The sequence below is a fragment of the Macrotis lagotis genome, chromosome 5 (assembly GCF_037893015.1).
Source record: "Macrotis lagotis isolate mMagLag1 chromosome 5, bilby.v1.9.chrom.fasta, whole genome shotgun sequence".
NCBI classification, from domain to species: Eukaryota; Metazoa; Chordata; class Mammalia; order Peramelemorphia; family Peramelidae; genus Macrotis; species Macrotis lagotis.
The window spans coordinates 255356882-255379420 of record NC_133662.1 but is presented as its reverse complement, the minus strand read 5'-3'; the positions used below and the strand labels follow the sequence as shown (position 1 = coordinate 255379420).

At 51.0% G+C, this 22539-nt stretch overlaps 2 protein-coding genes across 5 annotated transcripts; one reads left to right on the top strand and one right to left on the bottom strand.

The window, feature by feature from the left end:
• The first annotated feature begins 4839 nt into the window (after positions 1-4839).
• On the top strand, positions 4840-13705 carry ORAI2 (ORAI calcium release-activated calcium modulator 2). 3 transcript variants are annotated; one of them, XM_074189470.1, is made up of 3 exons: positions 4840-4932; positions 7453-7690; positions 13078-13705. In XM_074189470.1, exons 2-3 carry the CDS (start codon positions 7466-7468, stop codon positions 13621-13623), a joined length of 771 nt encoding a protein of 256 aa, XP_074045571.1. In that variant the 5' UTR covers positions 4840-4932; positions 7453-7465; the 3' UTR covers positions 13624-13705. The 3 variants fall into 3 exon arrangements, with proteins under 3 accessions (XP_074045571.1, XP_074045570.1, XP_074045569.1); XM_074189469.1 differs by lacking the exon at positions 4840-4932 and adding an exon at positions 5003-5022; XM_074189468.1 differs by lacking the exon at positions 4840-4932 and adding an exon at positions 5316-5324.
• A 6488-nt stretch (positions 13706-20193) lies between these two features.
• ALKBH4 (alkB homolog 4, lysine demethylase) lies at positions 20194-22530 on the bottom strand. 2 transcript variants are annotated; one of them, XM_074189466.1, is made up of 3 exons: positions 22357-22530; positions 21959-22156; positions 20194-21532 (listed from the first exon to the last, which is right to left on the bottom strand). In XM_074189466.1, exons 1-3 carry the CDS (start codon positions 22504-22506, stop codon positions 20918-20920), a joined length of 963 nt encoding a protein of 320 aa, XP_074045567.1. In that variant the 5' UTR covers positions 22507-22530; the 3' UTR covers positions 20194-20917. The 2 variants fall into 2 exon arrangements, with proteins under 2 accessions (XP_074045567.1, XP_074045568.1); XM_074189467.1 differs by having other exon boundaries at positions 22423-22521.
• Positions 22531-22539: the final 9 nt, after the last annotated feature.

Genomic DNA, 22539 nt, shown 5'->3' with positions numbered 1-22539 from the left:
GTTCCAAAAGGATGCTTTTCTATGCAAGGACTTTCAAGGAGGGTTTTTTCAAGTCGGGGTCAGCAGCCGCCTGAAGGGAGTTGCCACCATAGCTTCTGGTGAGGGGTGCAGATCCTTGAAGTTCTGACTCAGGAGGTGTTAGAACCTTGTCAGCCGAAGGCTAGGGTTGTGTCTGGGTGTGATCCAGACTGGATTACAGCAAAGAATGACTCTTTCAAACCCCCCCCCCCCTTGCTGCTTTTCCCTGGCATTAGGCTTCTTTTGTTCCAAGGTGACATCCCAGGGTCCAGACATCAGCCAGCTGGCGAGTTTGGAGATATTTTAAAAAAGTTCAAGAGACACTAAAAATAAGAAACAAAACCCTTACATGGGTATGTGTACTTTGTTTTTGCTCATTTGTTTTCCTTGTTCTGATGTTTCTTTTTGAAAAATTAAAATGTCTTATTCCTATTCTGTGGTGGGAGTTGGGGGGGGATAGGGGGACAGGGGTTGGGGAGAGGGGGTGTCAGCTGTACTGTCTCTTGGGGATAGAAAAAGGATTCTCCAGTCCATCTACACACTGCCTCTGCTACAGGCCTGGAGGATGGATTTGATACCTCCCCCAGGAGGCAACAGCAATTTCTTTTCTGCTCTCCTCAGATCAAGGCTCAATCTCACTGGGTCATTTCCTTTCCCACTGGTTCTCAATGGAGAGTCCAAGGTACTGGAGACCCTTTCAGGGGCTCCATGAAGTCAAAGCTATTTTTCTCATAAGATGTTTTTAGTTATGGTAAATATTGATAGCTCTGACTGGCAGAAACTAAAACTCTTTGGGGGCCTCAGTTGGGGAGAGTGTCGGGGTCCTGAGACCCACACGCAGAGGAGGAAGTCATGATGACTTCTTGCTTCTGTGTTTGGAGCATATGCTCACAGGCCTGCCTTCTGTGATACTGAGATCCTCAGTTCTCTCATTTACTTACCCAGTAATTGTTCCTTTTTACATCAGAACAGGAAGTCCCTGTTTGTTTTTCCATCCTTTGCTCAATGTGGATGTTTAGAAAAGTGTGTCCATGTGGCCAAGCATCATTTAGATTGGATCCATCTGTTCGGTTGTTACTTAACTCTTAACTTGAGGAAACACTATCTCTCTAGTCCTGTTCCCACATGACTTAGGAGGAAGGGAGGAAACTCTTCCCCGACACACCACACACGCTCACCCCAACTGCCCCCAGGGGCAGCCATCTCAAAAGTGAGGTAGAAAGGTGCCCAACAGGGAATGGCCTTGAACAGGGATTGGGACATTTGGGGTGTTGCCGCCAGCTCAGTCACAATTTCTTCTCTGTCTCTCTGCCAAGGAGGTTTCAGGATTCTGAGTCATCCCTGTTCCCTGGGGGCCTTCTGTGGGGGGAATGGAAAGGTACAAGGCCAAGATCAGGGGACTGCTTCCCTGATCCAGTTTCAGAACCCTCCTCAAACCATTTTAAGTCAAAAGTTCAGATGCCACCCTGGCCCCATCCCCCTCGATAATGTGGTTCCCAGTAACTGGAAACCTCCCCAGTCACATAAACTGGAAAAGTAGCAACAACCCTGTGTCCCAAGCAGGGCAGATATTTTTATGCCCTTCTTGCTAGGTTCTCAGAGGCTATACCTTCAGGACTGATGAAGCTGGAAAGATTGGGTTTGGGCCCATTAATGAAGAAAGAGAAGGAGAGAGAGAGAGAGAGCTGAGGTCTGCCAACCTTCATTCCAAGAGCCCCATAATACGGTCATTTACAGAATGATTCATTTTTCAGCCATAGCAACTTGTACTTGAGGGACCCACCAAAAATCACAGGTCCTTGAAGTATATTAATTTATAGAACCTCAGATATTGGGATGGACTTTTCTTGACCAGTCTTCCCCCCATAGACTTCTCAGGAAGTAGTATTCTTTTTTAAATTTATTTTTTTTTATTTTAAGGATTTTATCTATTTTGAGTTTTACAATTTTTCCCCTAATCTTATTTCCCTCCCCCACAGAAGGCAGTCTGTTAGTCTTTACATTGTTTCCATGGTATACATTGATCCAAATTGAGTGCGATGAGAGAGAAATCACATCCTTAAGGAAGAAACATAAAGTAAAAAAGCAAGATCAGACAGTAAGATATCAGGGTTCCCCCCCCCCAAATTAAAGGGAATAGTCCTTGTTCTTCGTTCAAACTCCACAATTCTTTCTCTGCAAACAGATGGTATTCTCCATCACAAATACGCCCAAATTGACCCTGATTGTTGCCCGGATGGAATGAGCGAGTCCATCAAGGTTGCTCATCCTCCCCATGTTGCTGTTAGGGTGTACAGTGTTTGTCTGGTTCTGCTCATCTCATTCAGCATCAGTTCATGCAAATCCCTCCAGGCTTCCCTGAATTCCCATCCCTCCTGGTTTCTAACAGAACAGTAGTGTTCCATGGCATACATAGACTACGGTTTGTTAAGCCATTCCCCAATTGAAGGACATTTACCAAGAAGTATTCTTAACTGTGTCTAAATTTATAAATACTTATTAAGCTCCTTAGATACTGGGACTTTCATGGCAAAAGTGGAACCCCACACCATGGAAATAGCAGGAAACTGGGTGGGGGGTGGGGGCTGGGGGGCTGCCACCAACAGCTGGGGGCATCTGCAGGGGGGTGCTAGGAGATCCCAGGGAGGTACCCCCCCCCCAGTTTTGTGCAAAGTCAGACCAGAGGACAAACAGAAGGCCAGGGTGGCAGGAAGGATATTCAAGGGAAGGAATAAAGTTTAATTGTCCAGAAAGGTTCTTAAGGTTTTAAAAGCCAACAGAGGTTGCCCCTCTCGACTGGAACCCTGGTAATTTGTGGATTCGTTTGCCTCGGGCAAATCAAAGAGAGAGCTCAGTATAAAGCTTTATGTTTTTAATCCTATAGGGAAAAAAAGATTGAAATGAAGGAGATGGAAAGATTGGGTTTGGGCTTTCGGGAGTAGGACCCGAATCTCTGATTGTTTTTATTATTGATGCTGTTTGTTTTTACATTAGTGGTCTACACGTCCATCCTCCCTCATCCTGAATAAGCCCCAAGTCTGACAGTGGAGATAATATCCCACATGCAGAGTCCTCCATCTCCCGAAAGAAATAAAGGAGGTCAGTTCTCCCATCGGTTCCTCTGGGGCCAAGATTAGTCATCTTAATCAGATGGCTTTGGCTTCCCTTGACTGTTTTCATTTCAATTAGGCTGTGTATGTTTGCTAAAGTGATCTTAAGCACTGGAAACTAGGCCAGTGATTCAGATGTCTTCTTCCTGTTGGCCAGTGACTCTAGGACCACCCACCCCAGCAACAGTACTTTTGCCTTTTAATGTACAAAAAGGACATGAAGCTAAATCACCAATGTGCCTTTTGGTTTTCTTTCCCTTCTCTGTGCCACCCCCCCCCCAATCCCATCCAGTATGCTTTCCCTATGCCCAGACCCTCTGTGCAAGAAGACAGCCAAGCCGCTCCTTGGGCCAGGAGCCTTTTTGAGGCAGGAGCCTGTGCTGCTTCCATGGCCCCGTCAATCTCCCCCAGGAGTGCTGATGGCCTTGGAAACGGAAGGCCCACCGGTTCTCCCCGACCAGCTGTGGTGCAGCCGGGATCCACCCGAATGGAAATTTCCTTTAATTCACACAAATGTGTCCCGGTGCCCCGCTCTTAGCAGTACAGGGCCAACAACTTAGGCAGGACATGCCGCTCGGGGCAGCGTTGGGGATACTTTTTTCCTCTTTAGTTGACTGGTCTTGTCCTTCCATCACTGCCCTTAGGGAACTATTCATGTGCCCTTCCTGAAGGGAACACCAGTGCCCGCTGCAGAGCACTCATAGGAGAAGACGGGCACCTGAGGGACCCTGCATCGAGAAAGGCGGGGCTGCATGTTTGAAAAACCAAACCCAGCTGATCGTTTCTTGCTGTTTTTTTTTATCATTGAGTTGTTTCAGCTGTGAGACTCTTGGGGGGCCCCATTTGGGGTTTTCTTGGCAGATACTGGAGTGGTTTTTGCCATTTCCTTCTCCAGCTCATTTGACAGATGTGGAAACTGAGGCAGACAGGGTGAAGTGACTTGTCCAGGGTCACACAGGGATTTGAGCCCGGGTCTTCTCGGGTGCAGACCAGGTGCTTTCTCCGCCGCAGGACCACCCGGCTGCCCTTTTTAGCCGATGACTCGCCTACAAAATAGGATTTCCTGAAAAGTCGGATTACCTCAGTATCCCCACCATCTGGCACAAAGCTTTGACCCATACCAGGCCTCTTCACTGTTACAGGGAAATTCTATTTGGAGGTGACTCTTGTTGCTTTGGCCACATTAATGCATTCTTGGTTGCCCCCGCTCCTCGTTGAGAGAGGAGGAGGAGGGAAGAGGAAGGCTATCGGCCGTGGGCTCTAGTGGACGGGCAGTCTGGAGAAGGTACTTCAGCCACAGGGAGTCACTGTGCTTTTTCCTGGTCATTTTACCGAAGATATACAATGGGGTGGGGGTAACATTTGGAGGAGCCTCCTGCGGCAACATCCTTCAGAGTGCCCGGTGTGCTAGTGACTTGCCCAAGGTCACACGGCGGAGAGGCGCCCTTTATGCGCTGGCGGAGGCCCGACTCCCCCAGCGCCCCGCTTGGACCGTGGAGGGGCCCGCGGGGGCCCCGCGGAGCCGCCGGGGTCCGAGGGCCGTTTGGAGGCCGGGCGGGGCCCCCGCGGGCGGCCGGGCCGGGCCGGGGCTACATTGTATCTCCCGCCGCGGGGGGCCCGGGGGGGGGGGCGTCCCCAGCGCGCACGCGCGCACGCACCGCCCACGTGACGGCGGCGGCGTTGTCCTGGCAGCGGCTGCGTCGGGGCGGGGGGGCCGCGGAGCCGGAGGAGGCGCAGGGAGCGCCGAGCCGGGCCCCGCCGCCCGCAGCCGCCCGCAGCCGGCCCGGGCCGGGGCGGGGCGCGGGTGAGTGCGGGGGCTGGGGGCGCGGGGGGCCGGGGCGGGGCGCGGGTGAGTGCGGGGGCTGGGGGCGCGGGGGGCCGGGGCGGGGCGCGGGTGAGTGCGTGCGGGGGGTGCGCGGGTGAGTGCGGGGGGCCGGGGCGCCGGGTGAGTGCGGGGGGGCGGGGGCCGGGGGCGCGGGGAGTGCGGGGGGCGCGGGGCGGGGCGCGGGTGAGTGAGTGCGGGGAGCAGGGGGCGCGGGGGGGCCCGGGGCGGGGCGCGGGTGAGTGAGTGCGGGGGGCGCGGGGGCCGGGGGCGCGGGGCGGGGCGCGGGTGAGTGAGTGCGGGGGGCGCGGGGGGGCCCGGGGCGGGGCGCGGGTGAGTGAGTGCGGGGGGCGCGGGCGCGGGGCGGGGCGCGGGTGAGTGCGTGCGGAGGCCGGGGGCGCGGGGAGTGCGGGGGGCCGGGGGCCCAGGCCGGGGCGCCGGGTGAGTGCGGGGGTCCGGGGGCGCGGGTGAGTGAGTGCGGGGGGCGGGGGAGTGCCGGGGCCGGGGGCGCGGGGCTCGTGTCTGCCCGCGCGTGCGTGCCTGGCCCGTGGGCGCCTCCGCGGGGCCCCCCGGGGCAGGCTCGGGCCGGACCGCGTGGAAGGGGCCCCGCGGGGGCGGGGCGGGGCGGGGGTCGCCCCGGCGGGGGCCTGTGGCACAGGCAGGTGCCCACCCGCCGCCCGCGAGCAGCGAGGGCCCCGGGGCCAGCCCGGCCCGCTCGGCGCGGCCTCAGCCGCCTCTTCTCCACCCGGGGTGCCCGGGCCCGGGGTGCCAGGGTGTGGGGCCGGCCTCGGACGCGTGTGCCTCCATGTCCCCGTGGGTAAAACGAAATGGCAAAGGAGACGGCAGACCATTCCTGCCAGACTGGCCACAAAAACCCAGGGGGGCCACGAAGTCCGGACCGTGACATCTGCCCTGACCCTTGGAGTTCCAGCCCCCCAAATCTGTCTGTGGACCCGCTAGAGACGAAGGGTTCATTTGAGCAGACTCCCACAGACCGGGCCCTCCTAGATTTAGTTCCAGCCTTCCGAACCAGATTCCCATTTGGCACCCGCCTGGTGCTTGGCACAGTGAAGAGACTGCCGAGCCAGGAGTCAGAACTCTTCATGAGTTTGTGTGGCCTTGGCCAAGCCACTTACCCCACTGCTATGCAAAAACTAAAAAAGAAAAAAAAAGGCCATTGTAACATGAGAAGTCAAGACCACCCCTTGGAAATACTATTTTCTGACTCAACTACCTTCACTGAGGTGGCTCGTTCACTCATTTTAAAAGGACTAAAGATGACTAGTTCTGATTCTTAAGCATTTGGAGAACTATCTTAAAGGCCAACCAGGAAGCCTGTGATGGTTGTGTTACTCAGACTTCTCCATTGGAGGCAGGTGCAGAGTGTGAGGCTGGGTTCTAGGGCCGGAACCTTGAGGAGAGTTCAGAGCCTTTGGCTAATCTTTCTGGTCCATCTATGTTCTCACACCTCAGTTTGGAAGCTCTACAGGCATGCCAATCAGACAGGCCCAAGAGCTGAAGTCAGGGTTCTGCCAAGAGAGCTAACAGTTCAGTTCACCGGGACAATCCCTGGTGCGTAGGCTCAGACTTCATCTCCTGCCCGCTCTAAGTTTAGACCTGCCTCCCACAGATTCATACGAAGCCTGGTAGCAATGGAGCAGTTTGATGTGACAGAAAGGTCAGGAGTGGGAGTCCTACGTCTTGGGTTCAAATCCAGACTGCCGTGTCTTACTAACTGGGCAACTGTGAGAGAAGCCACTTCACTTCACATCAGTTTCTTTCTTTCTTTTTCTTTTTTTTGCAAGGCAATGGGGTTAGGTGGCTTGCCCAAGGCCACACAAGCCAGGTCATTATTAAGTGTCTGAGACCGGATTTGAACCCAGGTACTCCTTACTCCAGGGCCAGTGCTCTATCCACTGCACTACCTGACTGCCCCAGTTTCTTTTTTTTTCTAAAAGCAATAACCATAGTGTTTCACTGCCTGTCTCTCTTTTTTTAAATTTTAAGACAATGGGGCTAAGTGACTTGAGAGAGGTCACTTAACCTCACATCTCAGTTTCTTTATTTCTAAAAGGGAGATAACCATAGTGTTTTATTGCCTCTTTTTTTTCCCTTTATTTTAAGGCAGTGGGGTTGAGTGACTTGCCAAGGCCACACAGCTAGGTAATTAAGTGTCTGAGGCCAGATTTGAACAGGTCCTCCTGCCTCCAGAACCGGTGCTCTATCCACTGCCCACCTAGCTGCCCCCTACTGTTTGTCTCTTAAAGAACTCCATAAATATGACTTGCTATTGGGAAAGAGCTGGTTCTTTGCTCCTTTTTTGGGGGTGGCTGATTGTTTCTGAGATCTCTTGGATACTACAGGGATGGGAACCATAAAATTGCAGAGCTAAAGTTGCTACGCTTTACAGAATAATTTCAGAAACTTATTTGTTTTTATTGTTTTGTCCTTTGTCCTTGGCTCCACTCAGAACATAGGTTTTCTCTTCTTTTTCCCCCCAAGCCTCCCTTCCATCATGAGTGCAGAGCTCAATGTCCCCGTGGACCCTTCCCCGCCTGCTTGTTCTGAACCAGGTAATAAAGGGATGGATTATCGGGACTGGGTGCGACGGAGCTACCTGGAATTGGTCACTTCTAATCATCATTCAGTTCAAGCCCTTTCTTGGAGGAAGCTCTACCTGAGCAGGGCAAAGCTCAAAGCTTCCAGCCGGACCTCTGCCTTGTTGTCTGGATTCGCCATGGTGAGTTTTCAACTGATCTCTTGGGATGGGGAGACCCTGGGTCTGCTGGGGTCCTCTGGGGCTTCCCAGAGTAAAGGACTGCCCCTTGACCAAGAAATGATGGGCAGGAGATTTTGGTCAACATCCCAAGTTGGGCTGAGGGGGTTGTGTCTGTTGGAGTCACTGCTGAGGCTGGCCAGCAGTTTGCAGAATCTGTTTAAAGGAAATCATCTTTCTGGACCACCCATGTGGCTTAGCTGACAAGGACCCAGGAACTCTGAGTTGCCCAGACTCACGACCAGTGATCTCACAACTTCCTAAGTATCTTCATGTACTTGCTTCTGTTTGGTTCTCAGAGCAGTCACCAAGGCAGTGGCTCAGGAGAGATCCACACTTTCTAGAGGGAGAAACTGAGGATCGGGTAAAGGTCCCATGGGCAGGAAGTTGGAACCCTGGGGTCTTCATTCCCAGGGTCCTCATATACAACTCTCCCAGATAAACTTGCTCCTTGCCAGGCCAGCATTGATCTTGGCCCATGTGAATGACCTCCTTTAGTCAGCTTTGGAATGTGAAAGGTTGGAGGAACTGGAGGTCAGTTGGACTGCCAAGTTAGAAGAACCCAGATGCCCCCAAAGTGACCCAAGTGATGCTGGAGGCCCATGTTGTCTTGTGGGCAGGGATGGCCACCCACCTTGAGAGCCCTGAGAGATTTCTGTTCAGTTCAGCGGGCCTGGATTAAGCGCCTACAGGCAGCACACTGTGTGCCAAGAGCAGCCAAACAAAAACAAAGCCAGCCCTGCTCTCTGAGAGTGAACACCCCACTCAGGAAATACAGGCTTCACCCAGAGGTGCTCCGGGGAGGCAGTCAGCAGTTCTGCTGCTGTGGTTTCTGGTGCCTGGGGAGGACAGCCATCATGAAGGGAGCCCAAAGGGGCCAAGTGCACGGTTCTGTATGGTAGTTTTGGGAGAAATCCAGTCAAATAGTTAACATTGAATCCAGGGCCTGGAAATCCCTTACGTTCTGGATCAGCAAAAAAGTTCAGGCTGAAGCGTGTTTTCCCAACTTACAGAATGGACCCCCAAGTTGAGGCCTAGAAGATAAGCTATAAGCACCGAGTGGTCTAAGCGGGGACAGGTTTAGGAGCCCATCTCCTGGAGAAGTTGAGTCATAAGAATAGCCTTCAGATGTATTAGGTTTGGTTCATCTCTCATTTAGGAAGCATCTGCTCTGGGCAAACCACTGTCCTAGGAGACGAGGACGCAGGGACGCAAGGTTCTCTTTCGTTCTAATGGAGCTGTGTGGGTAGAGGCTTGTGATGGAGTCTCACCTCCACAGCTTGGACTCTGACCTGGGACAAACCCTCCCCTCAACCTCTTGTCCTCTTCCATCTTTGGTAGCCTCAAGGCCCTTCCACTCCCAGAGCTGTCCTCCAGTGACACTGGGACCCCTCCCATCAAGTTAGCATAACACTCTTTGGGGAAAGGCAGCATGGCGGAGTGTCCAAGCTTCATAGAGAAGGCTGAGCTGAGTTTCAAAGGAAAACAAGGATTCTTAGAGGAAGAACTAGATCCAGACTTAAAGCACAACCCGGGCAAAAACTTGGAGGTGGGAGATGGAATGTTGTGCTCAAGGAATAGTGTAGCCAGCTTGGAGAGTGAGGCGTGAGGTGGAATCGAAGGCAGTGACAGCCAGAGGGAGGGCTGTCCCCAACGGAAGCAGGGCCAGTCGATGGAGAGAAGGCAATAGAGTGGAAGGGACTGTAGAGACCATCAAGGTATTTTACAGATGAGGAAATTGAGACCTGAAGCAGGGTAGTGACTCGCCGAGGGGCACGCTAGTGGGACCCAGCAGAAACAAGACTGCCAGCCATACTTTCCTGTTGATGCTGGATGTTGGGGTCCCTCCAAGGCCTGATTGCTCACACCTGTAGCTCAGTGAGTTCCTGCTCCAGGGACAGAGCCTTAGAAATGGTCCTGGGAGCACTGAGGGCTGGCAGTGGCTGGGCTTACCTTGCTCCAGCCTGGGAGGCCTCTAGGAGGGTCGCAGTGCAGAGGCAAGATGGGAGATCAGGTGAGGCGGTAGGCTGCGTGCTTCCCATCATCCTGCCCTGGGCCCTTTGTGCTCCCTGGTGGGGATGTTCGTCATCCCTGCCCAGCTCCATCCTGCCAACCCCAATCTCCTCAATCACTGCCTGCCTGGTGGAGGCTTCAACTCCACGTGACTGAGACCAAGCACATCATTTCCCCCTCAAGCCCTCCCCAGTATCATCATCATCCTAGTATTGAAGGTTAGTCACCTTAACATGACCCTCCTCTCCCTCTCGCCTGTACCCCACATATCCAGTCTTTTCCAAAGACAGACATTTCTGCCTTCACACTTTCTCTGGAATGGAATCCTCCCCCTCACACAGTTGGCAACCACCTGAGCTCAGACTCATCACCTCTCACCTGGATGATTGCAGCTGCCTCCTCAGTCCCTGTCCCCAACTCGAGATCATCCTCTACCAGAGTAATTTCTAAGAGCAGACCCGGCTGTACGGGTCCCTTTCTCCTCAAGGATCAAACAAGCCTCTGCTCCAACCTTACCCAAACCCATCTCTGCAGGTTCATGGGAAATCATTGTCCCTCCTGCCCCATTGGATCCTCCAAACCAACATGACACCCTCCCTCCCATCTCTGGGCCCCTGCACTGGTCGTCCATCCTGCCTGGAAGACTGGAAGTCCATGCCCTGGTGTTCTCATTCTTGAATAAAGGGAACTCAAGCACCATCTTCTGCCCAAAGACTTTCCTGGGGCTTCTCTACCACCCATCCCCCCTTCTTCCCAGCTGCTAGGGCCCAGATTTCCCAATCTCCCTTCTAGTTAGCCATTTTGCTATCTGTCTTCTGTCGGTATAGATTTCCTTGGATACTGAGTTAGGTGATTATATACAGAGATACGTGAACTACCTCCACATTTATACTCTACGGAGAGAAGTATGCGTGTCCAGGTATACTTGATACTCTGTGTCTCTATTTTGTACGGACTTGCCTCCCCAGCTAGAATATAGGCTCCTTGTGAAGAGATTGTTTCATTCTTTGTCCTTGCATCCTTCGCCTAGTGATTGGCACCCAGTAGGTGCTTTATAAATAGTTATTGGCCAGTCTTTCTTGAGATGACGAGGACTGAGAAAATCATTACTTAAATTTAATTGATTGTTGATAATCTTGAAGGGAACCAGGAACACTGCCATGAGAATGATTATAGATAATGGCGTGGAGAGGAGCCTTGAGATCTTTGGGCCCATTCCCATCTTAGGGCTAAACCAGCAGATTTTTGCTCATGAAGATTTCCAGGGATAGAGGCTCACCAGCCTGGCTTTGTTGTCTGCTCCGCTGTGATTCTCTCCAGTGGCCGAGCTCTCTGTTGTCTCACTAAACTATCTGAAGCCCTTTTCTTCTTGCTGGGGCTTTGGCTGCTCTATAGGACAAATGCTTGGAGCGCCATCATAACTCCTACATTGCCCTGAAGACAACAGTCCTCTCTGGGATTCCCTTTGCAAGGCTGAGCAACACTAATGCCTCTTACTTTTCCTCACAGGACCCATTCTCTGTCCCCATAATTTTCTTTGTTTATAGTCTCTGCTGCTTTTCCACATCTCCACGTTCTTTTGGCCTGAGCACACCTTGTAATAGGAGTGATTGAGTCATGAAGACAATGGCTCAGGCTTTGCTGCTTGGTGGCCCCTCTCCTTACCCAGATCTAGTACGCTGCTGATTCCTCTGCAGCTTGTGATCTCTGTGACCGCCAACTAGGATGGCTAAAGGAAAGCAGCTTCACTTGCGGGATGAGTAGTCGGACATCCAGGGAGGTGGGGAAGTCTTTTGTATGCCTCTCTTTGAAATCACTGGGGGCAGCCTTGGGTGGCTCCAGTATTTTTCAAGGTTTGGTGGAGTCCTTCACCTTGTGGTTGGGGAGGCAGGGTTCCCATAGGTTCAGATCCTTCCCCTGCCCCCTGCCCCCTCCCCCAGAAACTATTTAGATCATTCTCTTTTTAAAAAATTTTTATTTGTTTTTCCAACTACATGTAACAGTAGTTTTTTTTGTTTTGTTTTGTTTTTGCAAGGCAAGGGATTAAGTGGCTTACCCAAGGCCACACAGCTAGGTAATTATTAAGTGTCTGAGGCCGAGTTTGAACTCAGGTACTCCTGACTCCAGGGCCGGTGCTCTATCTACTGCGCCACCTAGCCGCCCCATAACAGTAGTTCTCAACAATCTTTTTCTTTTTTTTTATATTTTCCCCCCTCTCTCTCTCCCCTTCCCCCTCCCCTGACAGAAAGCAATGTAATATAGGCTCCATATCTATAACCATGCTAAACATAGATCTGTATTATTCATGTTGTGAAAGAATCACATCCAAATGGAAGAGAAAATTTAGAGAGATAAAAATAGCATGCAGAATTCATAAGACAACTTTTTTAAAAAATTGAAGATAGTAAACTTTGGTCTGCATTTAAACTCCATAGTTCCTTCTCTGAAAATGGATGATATTCTCCATCACAAATCTTTTGGTATTGGCTTTGATTATTGTACTATAGAAATAAGTAGATCCCATGTCTTGAAGGGAATGAGGCTTTTGGACATTGTGAGCCCCAGGCCAGAGCTGATTTCAGTACTGTGTTGCTGAGGCTGCCCATTTCTCTCATGTCACAGAGGGGATGGAGCGTGTTATGGGGAAGCAAAGTGGACTTGGGATGCTGTCAGCTCATGTCATGTTATGGGATGCATTTAGACTTAAGTGCACACATCTACATACAAGAGCAATGGACCACTGGGGACAGAATTCTTAATTCCTGATGACTCAGTCCTCAAGACCCCTTAAATATGTCTGGGAAAGGGGGGGCAGCATTTTGGGGATGCCCACTCACCTTTCCTAGTTGAAGGATTTCCCATATAGACCATCCAGGGTACCTGACTCCCTGAGCTTCTCAATAAGTCAGAATCTTCATAAATTTAGGGTGTAGTAAGCTCTGGTTTAGGTGAGCCATTTTGGGGGGGGTTGAAATTAGGGGAGCGATTCCAAACTTGCCTAATGTTGAAAACTAAGTGTCCTTAAATTTCTGCCGAGAACCCAGAGCCCAGATGATACTTTGACCCTGTTCTTGCTGGGCCTCTTTTTGTGGGTGCTAGTGTGTTCCTGAGAAAAAAACTGCCATTGGTCTGTGTAAGTTTGCAGTGGTAACTAAGACCATTAATTATTAAAATCCTCACCTAGGTAGCCCAAGAGGTGAATGCAGTAGTACTCAGTCCTTGCTTCAGATTATCTAAACCACCTGGGAAAGAGAGCATGGTGGATGCCCTCCTTTAGTCTTCTTTTGGCCTCTTGGTTGCATCGGCCAATTCCAAGGTGCTTCCCCCCTTTTTTGCAGGTGGCCATGGTGGAGGTGCAGCTGGAGATGCAGTATCAATATCCCCAGATGCTCCTCATCGCCTTCAGCGCTTGCACCACAGTGCTGGTGGCAGTCCACCTCTTTGCCCTCCTCATCAGCACCTGCATCCTACCCAATGTGGAAGCCGTGAGCAACATTCACAACTTGAACTCGATCAGTGAGTCCCCCCATGAGCGCATGCACCCCTACATCGAGTTGGCCTGGGGCTTCTCCACCGTTCTGGGGATCCTCCTTTTCCTTGCGGAGGTGGTCCTCCTATGCTGGATCAAGTTCCTCCCTGTGGACTCAAGTGTGAAAGATGGGCCCAACTCCAAGCCAGGGCCAAGTAGCCATACGGGCTGGCAGGCCGCCCTGGTGTCCACCATCATCATGGTGCCCGTGGGCCTCATCTTTGTCGTGTTCACCATTCACTTCTATCGGTCCTTGGTCCGACACAAAACAGAGCGTCACAACCGGGAGATCGAGGAGCTCCACAAACTGAAAGTCCAGTTGGACGGCCATGAGAGGAGCTTGCAGGTCGTGTGAGTAGCTGGACACATTGTGAGGGGAGGGGGAAGACTTTGTCAAGGGCAAAGAAGCTGGAAATAAAAGAGGCATTTTGTTCACAGGAGTATAATAGTTGCTTGAATTTTTTTGGAATATTAAAAAACCATATTGTTCAATCCTTTTCTGTGAGGCTGCTTAGATAACACTGTCAGAGAGTTCACGATTGTATTCAGTTTCAATACGATCATAACCTGTGGGAAATTATCCCTGAGATTATGGAAATATCTTAAAATAAGAAACTGTTACCAAGAGTAAGATTTCTTCTTCCTTCCCATCCAAGGAAAATGAGGAGCTTGGGGAGAGGGCTTCCTGAACCCCAGTAGAGATAGCCTGGCTTTTTAAAAGAGCCTCAGTGGTGAAGTGTTACCCCCTTTCCCACAAATCTCTAACAAGGAACAATGCCGGGCAGGGCCTGGAGCTGAGCCTCCCTTCCTGGAGCCTCCACACCACAGGGAGGATGCACCTGGAGCTTTGGTGTGTTCCTTTGTTCCAAGCCCCAAATTCCCAATTGCCTAGAGAAATGTCTTTTCCAGGAGGTGTGCAGATGTGCCCTCCAAGTGGATGGCGGAAGCTGCCTAAGAAGCAGCATCCGCCATCTGCTCCTCTGCCCATGTGCCAGGGACACCATCTGGGTGGTGAGAGATGGGAGGCTCACTCCCCGGGAATTCACCAAAGCTGCCAAAGATTCTTTATTCCTTCCCTGTGTTCCTTGGCATGACTTACTCTTGCCCAGACTTGCAGTTCATTGCTGCCCTACAGCATTTGGAGAGCATGTCTTGGGCGGGCACCCCAAAACCTTCTTACCCCAGCTACTAGAAGGCATCTCGTTTGACAAGAAAATCATATCCCGTCCCTGGAGTAGGAGAGACAAGATCATGCCTGTCTTTGTGACAGGCCCAAGGCTAGGTATTTCTGATCTGTAAGGATGGCATCCCCAAGGGTACCTCCCCCCAGGATCATAGGCCCTTCAGAGGTGGAAGGAACCTCCCTCACTGAGACTTCCACTAACGGTCTAGGTGATCTTGCCCTCACCTCCACCTTCTTTGGGTGGACTGGCATTTTAAATTGCTGTAATCTGGCCCTTGGACCCAGAACTTGCCAGCCTGTGCTCAGGCCCAGATTGACTTTGTGGTTCAGTGGGAACCACTGAAACTTCTTGTCAAGACCCAAGTCTTAGTTTCACTTCTGTAAAGTGAAAGGGTGACCCGAGTGCTGACCAGCAACCCTTCTGTGATCATCGGCCCAAGAATGATGGTTGCCCATAATGTTCTTAGTCCAGATACAGAGGCACCATAGGAGGCCATGGGTGGACTTTAGTGGGCTTATGAACTTGAACGGAAAGAAAATACACCTGTTTTCACTATAACCATTAAGTGAAATTTAGCATTTCTTTCCATTGTAAATGTTTAAAAAATAAATTGAGTTCATAAGTCTAATCAGCCTGCCTAAAGGGTCCATGTCATGAAAGAGACCCCCCCCCATCTCACCCAGTGAGAAGACTTTGAGTGTCCTTGATCCTCGTTTCCCTGGTGATTGTGGTCTCCTCCTTAGGTGACACTGTGCCTGTCTCTGACGCAAAAGCTTTGGACAATCGACTTTACTATTATTTACAGGAAAGAAACTCTAACCTCCCAGGGAAGCTTGTTGTTTGTTTGTACAGATGATAGCAGATGTCCTAGAATCCCTCCTTAAGCTGGGTTCTCATCTCTGATGGAGACTTAATAGAATCACTTTGAAGAGCCCACACTCCCTCTGCTGAGGTCCTTGAAGGCCAATAAGTGACACATTCTGAGCAACAATATTAAAAACAAACCTTGAATTGTGAAGAACTTTCCTGTGAGGTCTGTAGGAAGGTCCTACTAGAAGTCATTGCTGGGATGTCTATGGGAGGTCTGGAGTTTTGAACGCCACGGTACAGGCCCAACCAGCCTGGCTAGCAATCACGGAGGGACTGAGAAATTCCATCCCATTAAGCTGAATTTAAATCTTGAAATGCTCCTATGACACATTCTTTGCATGCTGTTTAGACATTTTAATGTGTTTTTGTTGAATCTGTGCCCTTTAATCTTATTGTACATGTTTGATTTGTAAGCCCTGGAAAAATATGTAAGTTGAGACCCATGTATGAGGACAGCTTTGCATTTTATGAGGTGATACATGCTCTTCTCCGGCACCATCCACAAAGCATCTCAGGGAACGGAGTCTTGGGAGATTGTCCCCACAGCCTCCTGCGGTGTCCAGAATTCCTGACCTTGGGCCCTAGATGTCCTAAGAGGCAGGTGAACTCCAAGCGGAGCTCTAACCTTTCCTGCTGGTACAGCTAGCTGGCTTGGAGCTACTCCAGAGGGGCTTCCAGGCTTTAAAAAAAAACCCAAAACATCCATTTTGCCACCCAACTACATGAAACTTCTAGCTGTCTAGACTTCTGACTTGGACCCATCCAGTAATAAACACGGAAGAGAAGCAGCAGTTCTGTCAGAGGCATCACCGCTTCCCCCATGGAGGGCACCCTGGTGGTCTCCTTCCAGTCTCAGAAGAACTGTTTTGTCCACGATAGTTCCCAGGGTGCAGTTCAGAGGTGAGAGGATTGACTGCAGCAGTATCTAGAGAACCACCTGAATATAAATACATTCCAGCAGATTAAGTTGCCAGCCAGAAAAAAATCTGGAAAAACAAACTGGGGGAGGGCTGGTGGGTCCTTGGTATAAATTCTCAAAAGCTGGACATTGTTTAGGGAAGGTCTCACAAGAATTCAAATGGAAGGAGTTGGGACTTAATAAATACTTGTCAATTGATTGACCCTTTGCACTTCCCCTCTAGTCCTTGGACTCCTTAGGGCTATTGCTGGGTCCCACCCTGGGGAGCAGGAGGCTCTCCCTCCACCAGTTCCTCCTAAACTTGAATCCAGTCTTCAGTCCCCTGAAGCATGGGGAACAGGTTGGCCTATTATTTTCTAATTAAATCCTAGCCACTGGAGCACTTTCTCAGTCCTGGTTTTCACTAACCCTCAGCACTCACATATTTTGAGATGGTTCCAAATGTAGAGCACCTCCATTCAATATTTCTCACGAAGTTTCAAAATTCTCACTCCTACCATCAAGAAGGTTGGATATTTTTAAACATGCAGAGGGAGGGGAAAAAAAAATCACATTTTCTAGTGAGATCTCTTTTACAACAGAACAATCCAACCTCACTTGGACAAACACTTGTACCTACTTTGGATGGCTTTAGTCTTTATCAGTGCATGGAAAACATGTCAATATTGTACATAACTCCGTCCCATGGGGGCTGAATAAATAACTGAAGCTATAAAAAGCTCGTCCAATGTTGTGTAATTTCAAAGATCAAGTGGAAGTCTGGAATGGATAGAAGTGACCTTAGGGGGCCATGGAGCCCATCCCCTTGGGTCTAGGAGTGGCTGTTCCCAGAACATGCTTATTCACTCTTCTCTTAAAGACCCCAAACTAAAAGTTTGCCATCTGCTGTAAAAAACCTTAGTCTTTATTAGATGCCTTAGAGATGGTTCCATTTCTATTGGACAAAGGGGCATTTCACCACCTCTCAGGGTGAGATGACTTTTCCCAACCTAATGATGATGAATATGCTTGCCATAAACCTTGGCTGAGACTGCAGGGGAAGGGACTGACATTCAGTTAAAGGAATCATGAAGAGTCCTTGGGTGTGGAGGGAAGAACAGATGAGCTGCTGTTTGGGTGGGTGCTGTGGGAATGAGTGAGAGCAACTACTCAGTTCTATGGTGACTTATGGATGAGCCCCATTGGCATGTCAGACTACATATAATTTTAATAATTGGAAAGGTTATTTAAGAAGCTATACTTTTCAGGATGCTGGCAGCTAAAGTAGAAAAGACTCCAGGAAACCAAGATTCAAGTTCCAACTTGCAAGACACTTGGTAAATCATTCATTGTCTTTCCCCTTCCCCTCTGGTCCTTGTTTCCAAAGGGGATCCAAAGTCATACACCTAATAAGCATCAAGTGTCTGAGGCTAGATGTGAACTCGGGTCTTCTCGGCTCCAAGGCCAGTGCTCTACCCACTGTGCCACCAACTACTCCAGTGATGGCAGTGGATGGAGCACTGGTCCTGAAGTCAGGAGAATCTGAGTTCGAATTTAGCCTCTGACACTTATCAGTTGTGTGATCTTGGGCAAGTCACTTCACCCTGACTGCCTCAGGTCCAAGGCCATCTCCAGTCATCCAGTCATATCTAGTCACTGGATCCAGATGCTCTGGAGGAGAAAGTGAGGTTGGGGACTTAGTACAGCCCCCCTCCCACCCAAAGCAATTCATGGGCTTGTCTTGGCACCACCTCCCTGTTAATTTTCTTCAAAAAAAAAGGATAAAAATTATTAAAATGGGGTTGTTTGGGTTAATTGGGCCAAGTAGACTCCAGTAGCTCCCTTAGCTCTAATATTCTAACCTATATTGGGGACACTTAGTGTCTGAGGCAGCTGATATAATTTATAAACTCAGTTTAGAAAGGGATGTTGGGTTTTGGGTTTTTTTTTCTACTTCACATTTGTTGAAAATCCAAAGTTGTCATTGTGCTAGGATGTTACCAGTTTGTCATCCTCCTTATTTCTAAGTGGTTTTGTTCTCCAGTTTTAATAGCTACTCATAGAGCTAAAGGAATTGGGATGATCATCTTCATGTCAATGACTTTTAGTACTATTAAAATAACACTGACTCGGCTCATGGGTTCAATACGAATATTGAATGTCATCTTCTCAAAGAAAACACATCAACACCCCAGCCCCAAGGAAGTATGACCTCAACCAAGATAAACCAAACTGACCAGAGGTTTGGTTTCTGACCCATTTCTCCCTCCCACCAATCCTTGCTGGGCTGAGCCCTCTGCTCCAGAGCTCAATCAGTCTTTTTTTCCCATGAAAGAAAGAGGCTTTGAGGCCAGCAACAATATTTTGTTATCCTTCCCTTAAAATATCCCTACCTGAAGGGGTCCTGGGGTAAGAAACAGGTGGGCTTATTATTATATTTGGTGCTGCAAGTCCTGAGGTCCCTTTTGGTCTAGGTCTAAGCTTGCTACATTTTGGGATGCTGCCCATCTAGCCTGGATCAGAATGACAGGCCCAGGAAAATGGAATTAGCTTAGGGCCAAACTGCTCATCCCAGGATGCTTGAGGACAAGGGTTCTTGTCTTTGTGCCATTAGATAATAGAGATTACCAAGGAAATCAATTTTGTTGACTGTGAGGTCAAAAAAATTTTTTTTCATCTAGATCGTGCCCCCAGTTCACTGTGATTTCCCCAAGTCACTTAAAACCTGTGTCAACCTGACCTCCAGGCTTGGCTCAAGAGCTAGTTTGCTTTCCCTGGGGTCTTACAGGCTGGGACTGGGTTAGATTTCCTGTGACTATTTCAGTCTGGAAGAAACCCTAGGGGCTTCTTGTATGGGAACTGAAATACCCATACAGCCTTGAGCAAGGGAACAGAAGTGCCCTTGCTAGGTTGGGGAGGCAATTTAAAGAACCACAATGCACTTTTATAAATTCTGATGGTTAGCCTGGGCCCAAATTTAGAATTCAAAGCAAGTAAACAATCTATTTTCTGAAGTCAATGAAGAATTATCATGTCCCTCTGTCCAAATACAATGTTAAAATGGAACATTCTTGAGAAAGAAGTGAAACTAATGGAAAGGACACTTTCCAAATCTTTGGTTCTAATTCCAGTTCTGGTGTGGATGAGTTGGGGACCTCAGATTTTTCTGGGGGATGAAATTTCCCTGTCTGATAAGGGGTTTGGAATGTGACATTCAATTCTAAAACTGAAAAACTCTGTCGAGTTTATTGCAGCAGTTTGAGTTCATAAAACTACTATATAATAACTACTAACTTGGACAAAGTAACTACTTACTTGGAAAATAGGTCTTCTGCAGTATGTCTATGGAAATGGGGTATGTCATGAAGTATGAAAACAGACATGAAGGCTGGTGTGTTCCCCCAAGACTATGTTAAGGTAAAATTGAAGTGACCCAGTGCAGTGTTGTGGGGTCTGAGCCCCTTCTGGGCATCAGGGGATTCCAGAGCCTGAAGAATTCTGGAACGCTGCCTCCTCAATGGTCTGCAGCCACGGGGCTGGACTGGCAGGCCTTGGAGCAGCTGAGCCCGAGCCCCATTAGATCTCTAAAATCCACTTCCAATTTCTCTACTATGTGGGATCCTCTTTGTTAAGGGGTAAAAATCCAACTGGTTCTGTTTGTCTTGCTAAGGTTGGAGGGTGGTATGTGTGGTACCAGTCAGCAGGTGGGAGCATCACTAATGCCAACCTCTGGAAATGTGAGAATATCCCATCTAACAAGAAACTGTCTAGGAGCATGGGCCTCAATGGCCGGAATCTGGTTCTACCCTCTCACAACCAGATTGTCCTTTCTGTTTGATCTTGTACAAGGATTCTGGAAACCCAGGCCGGCCTCCCCCAGGGAAAGCTGCCAGCCCACTTAGATTTGCATGGTTTCAGCCAGTGGTTACCCCATCAGCAGCAAGACTCATTCCAATGAATTACAGTCATCACCTTCTAAGAACTTAAAAATGTGTTTAATCATCTTTCCAGAGAGTGTTGTGTATATTCTGAAGGCCCCACTAGTCTTACATTGATTTGAGTGAGTTAAATGCAATTCATTAGGAGTCTTTTCCCTACTGGCAATGTTCATAGGTGAATGTCCACTAAGAAAAGGGTCAAGTCGTCCCCGTGGGGCCGGGACAAAGGTGGCAGCCTGGCCCCTCCAGGGCAGCAATGGCCTCACTGGGGCCGACCTCCCCAGCAAGACCACAGCTGCCTCATCCCAGTTCTTCCAACCTCTCTAACTCCACCTTTAAGGATCCTCAGAGGTCATCGGCCTTGCTTCCATCTAAAACAATAAGGCAGAATTCCCATATCCTATGGGAATGTGAATTCTCATACAGCCACGACAACAGGGCAAGCTTGGATAATACCACATTGTGCTTTTCTTTGTTCTTTTTGCAAGGCAATGGGGTTAAGTGACTGGCCCAAGGCCACACAGCTAGGTCATTACTGAGTGTCTGAGGCTGAATTTGAACTCAGGTCTTTCTGACTCCAGGACCAGGGCTCTATCCACTATGGCACCTAGCCGTCCCACATCGTGCTTTTCTTAAAATTATGCAGTTGAATTAGAAGCAGTTTGATTCGTACTAGGAATCCAACCTTGTCAGCAGCACTCTCGAGTTCTGAACTTGTTTCTTACAAATCGGGGCAATGGCTTCTGTTCTCTGGGCTTGTCACACGGGCTTTCCTTGAAATGACAGAGCTATTTCAAGGAGTTCCTGCCCTAGTTCTCCCTGCTTTCCTCCAGGGCAAAACTCAGCTGACAGCTCCCGAAAGGTAGCGCAGATCCGGTGGCCCTCCACATGATGGCGGTGGATGGCGTGTTTCCACTGATAGCGGGCAGCTCCAAACAACACGAGCAGGGACCTGGCCGGTAAGTGAATAGCCACTTCCACATGGTCACATGGAACGGATCTTCCGGAGCTCGAGGCATCACCAGGGTCTGCTGGCTTGGGGTCCTCCGGCCCAGAGCTCCCCGTTCTCTCCTGGGCCACAGCAAATAGCTGAAGTGTCTCCTCTGAATCCCGAGACATGGACAGCACCGTCGGGGAGAGGAGATTGAGGCTGACCAGTCGTTCTCCCCAGAGCCAGGAGTCATCCAAATGGGGGTCGATCGCAGAGCCCCGTTCAGGGTGGTAGTCCAAGTTACACTGTTCAACCGGCAGGAACCTCTCCAGGACGGGGTACGCCCCCATCCTCTGCACAATCTTTCGGCTGAAGCTGGGCAGGCCATCGAAGCTGCCAAGTTTCAGCTTCTGTTTCCTAAAATTGACTCTAGGTCCATAATCCTGGAGAAGGGAGGAAACGAGAGAGCAGGAGCAAAGGAAGGTGATGCTTCGGTGGAGAAAACCTTAGCTAGCACGGGTGCTGATTAAACAAATGAGGAATAAGGGTGAGGAGTGGAGCAATCTGGGTTTCTCCCTCGGACGCGGGTGGAACCAAACTGGCCACGGCGCCTCACGGGCACCAGGCTCCGTGGCTCGGGGCCACCGGGCTCCCCCAGGGCTCCCTCACAGCTCGGGAGGTCATCTCCGGGGGCCCCCCGGCCCTTGTTGGGGTGCGCCCTCCGCTGCCCCGATTCCCCGGGGTCCACCCGGCTCGGGTTTCCGGGGAGGACGCGCGGCACCCCGACACGTGCCCGCTCGGCCAGCCCGGGCCGGTGCCAGCGCTCAGAGAAGGGCGCGGCGAGGGGTGCCCCTGGGCGGGGGCCCTACCTGCTTCCTCCTGCCGGACTGCGAAGGCTTCCAGGCGTCCCGGCCCATCGCCCGCACCAGCTCGGCCTCCTCCTCGGCGCTCACGAAGTCGGGGATCAGCGCGACGCCCGGGAAGGGGAAGGCCCAGCCCGCGTGGGCCGAGCCCCGGGCGCCCAGGGCCAGGCCGGTCCGTGCGCAGTAGGAGAAGCGGGCCGCCTTCTGCAGGGCGAGACCCGGCCCGGCTCAGCCCCGGGGAGGGAGGCGGCAGGCGGCCCCCGGCCCCCGCACGGACTCGGGGGGCTGTGCCGGGCCCGGCCTCGCTCCCCCCCGGGGCCACATCGGGCCGGGGGTGCCGCCCCCCGAGGCCCGGCCCTCACTCCGCTGGGCCCTCCCGCCCCAACCCCCGCTGGCGCTCCCACCTGCGGAGGCGGGGCCCCGGCCGCAACGCCCCCCGGCTCCCGCTCGCACAGCAGGCAGGTCCGCACCCCTTGGCAGCCGCAGGCTCGGGGCCGCGGCCCGGGGCGGCCTCGGCTCCCTCCGCTCCCCGCCGCCGCCGCCGCCGCCGCCATAGCGGCAGTAGCGGGGCCCGGATGCGGCGCGGG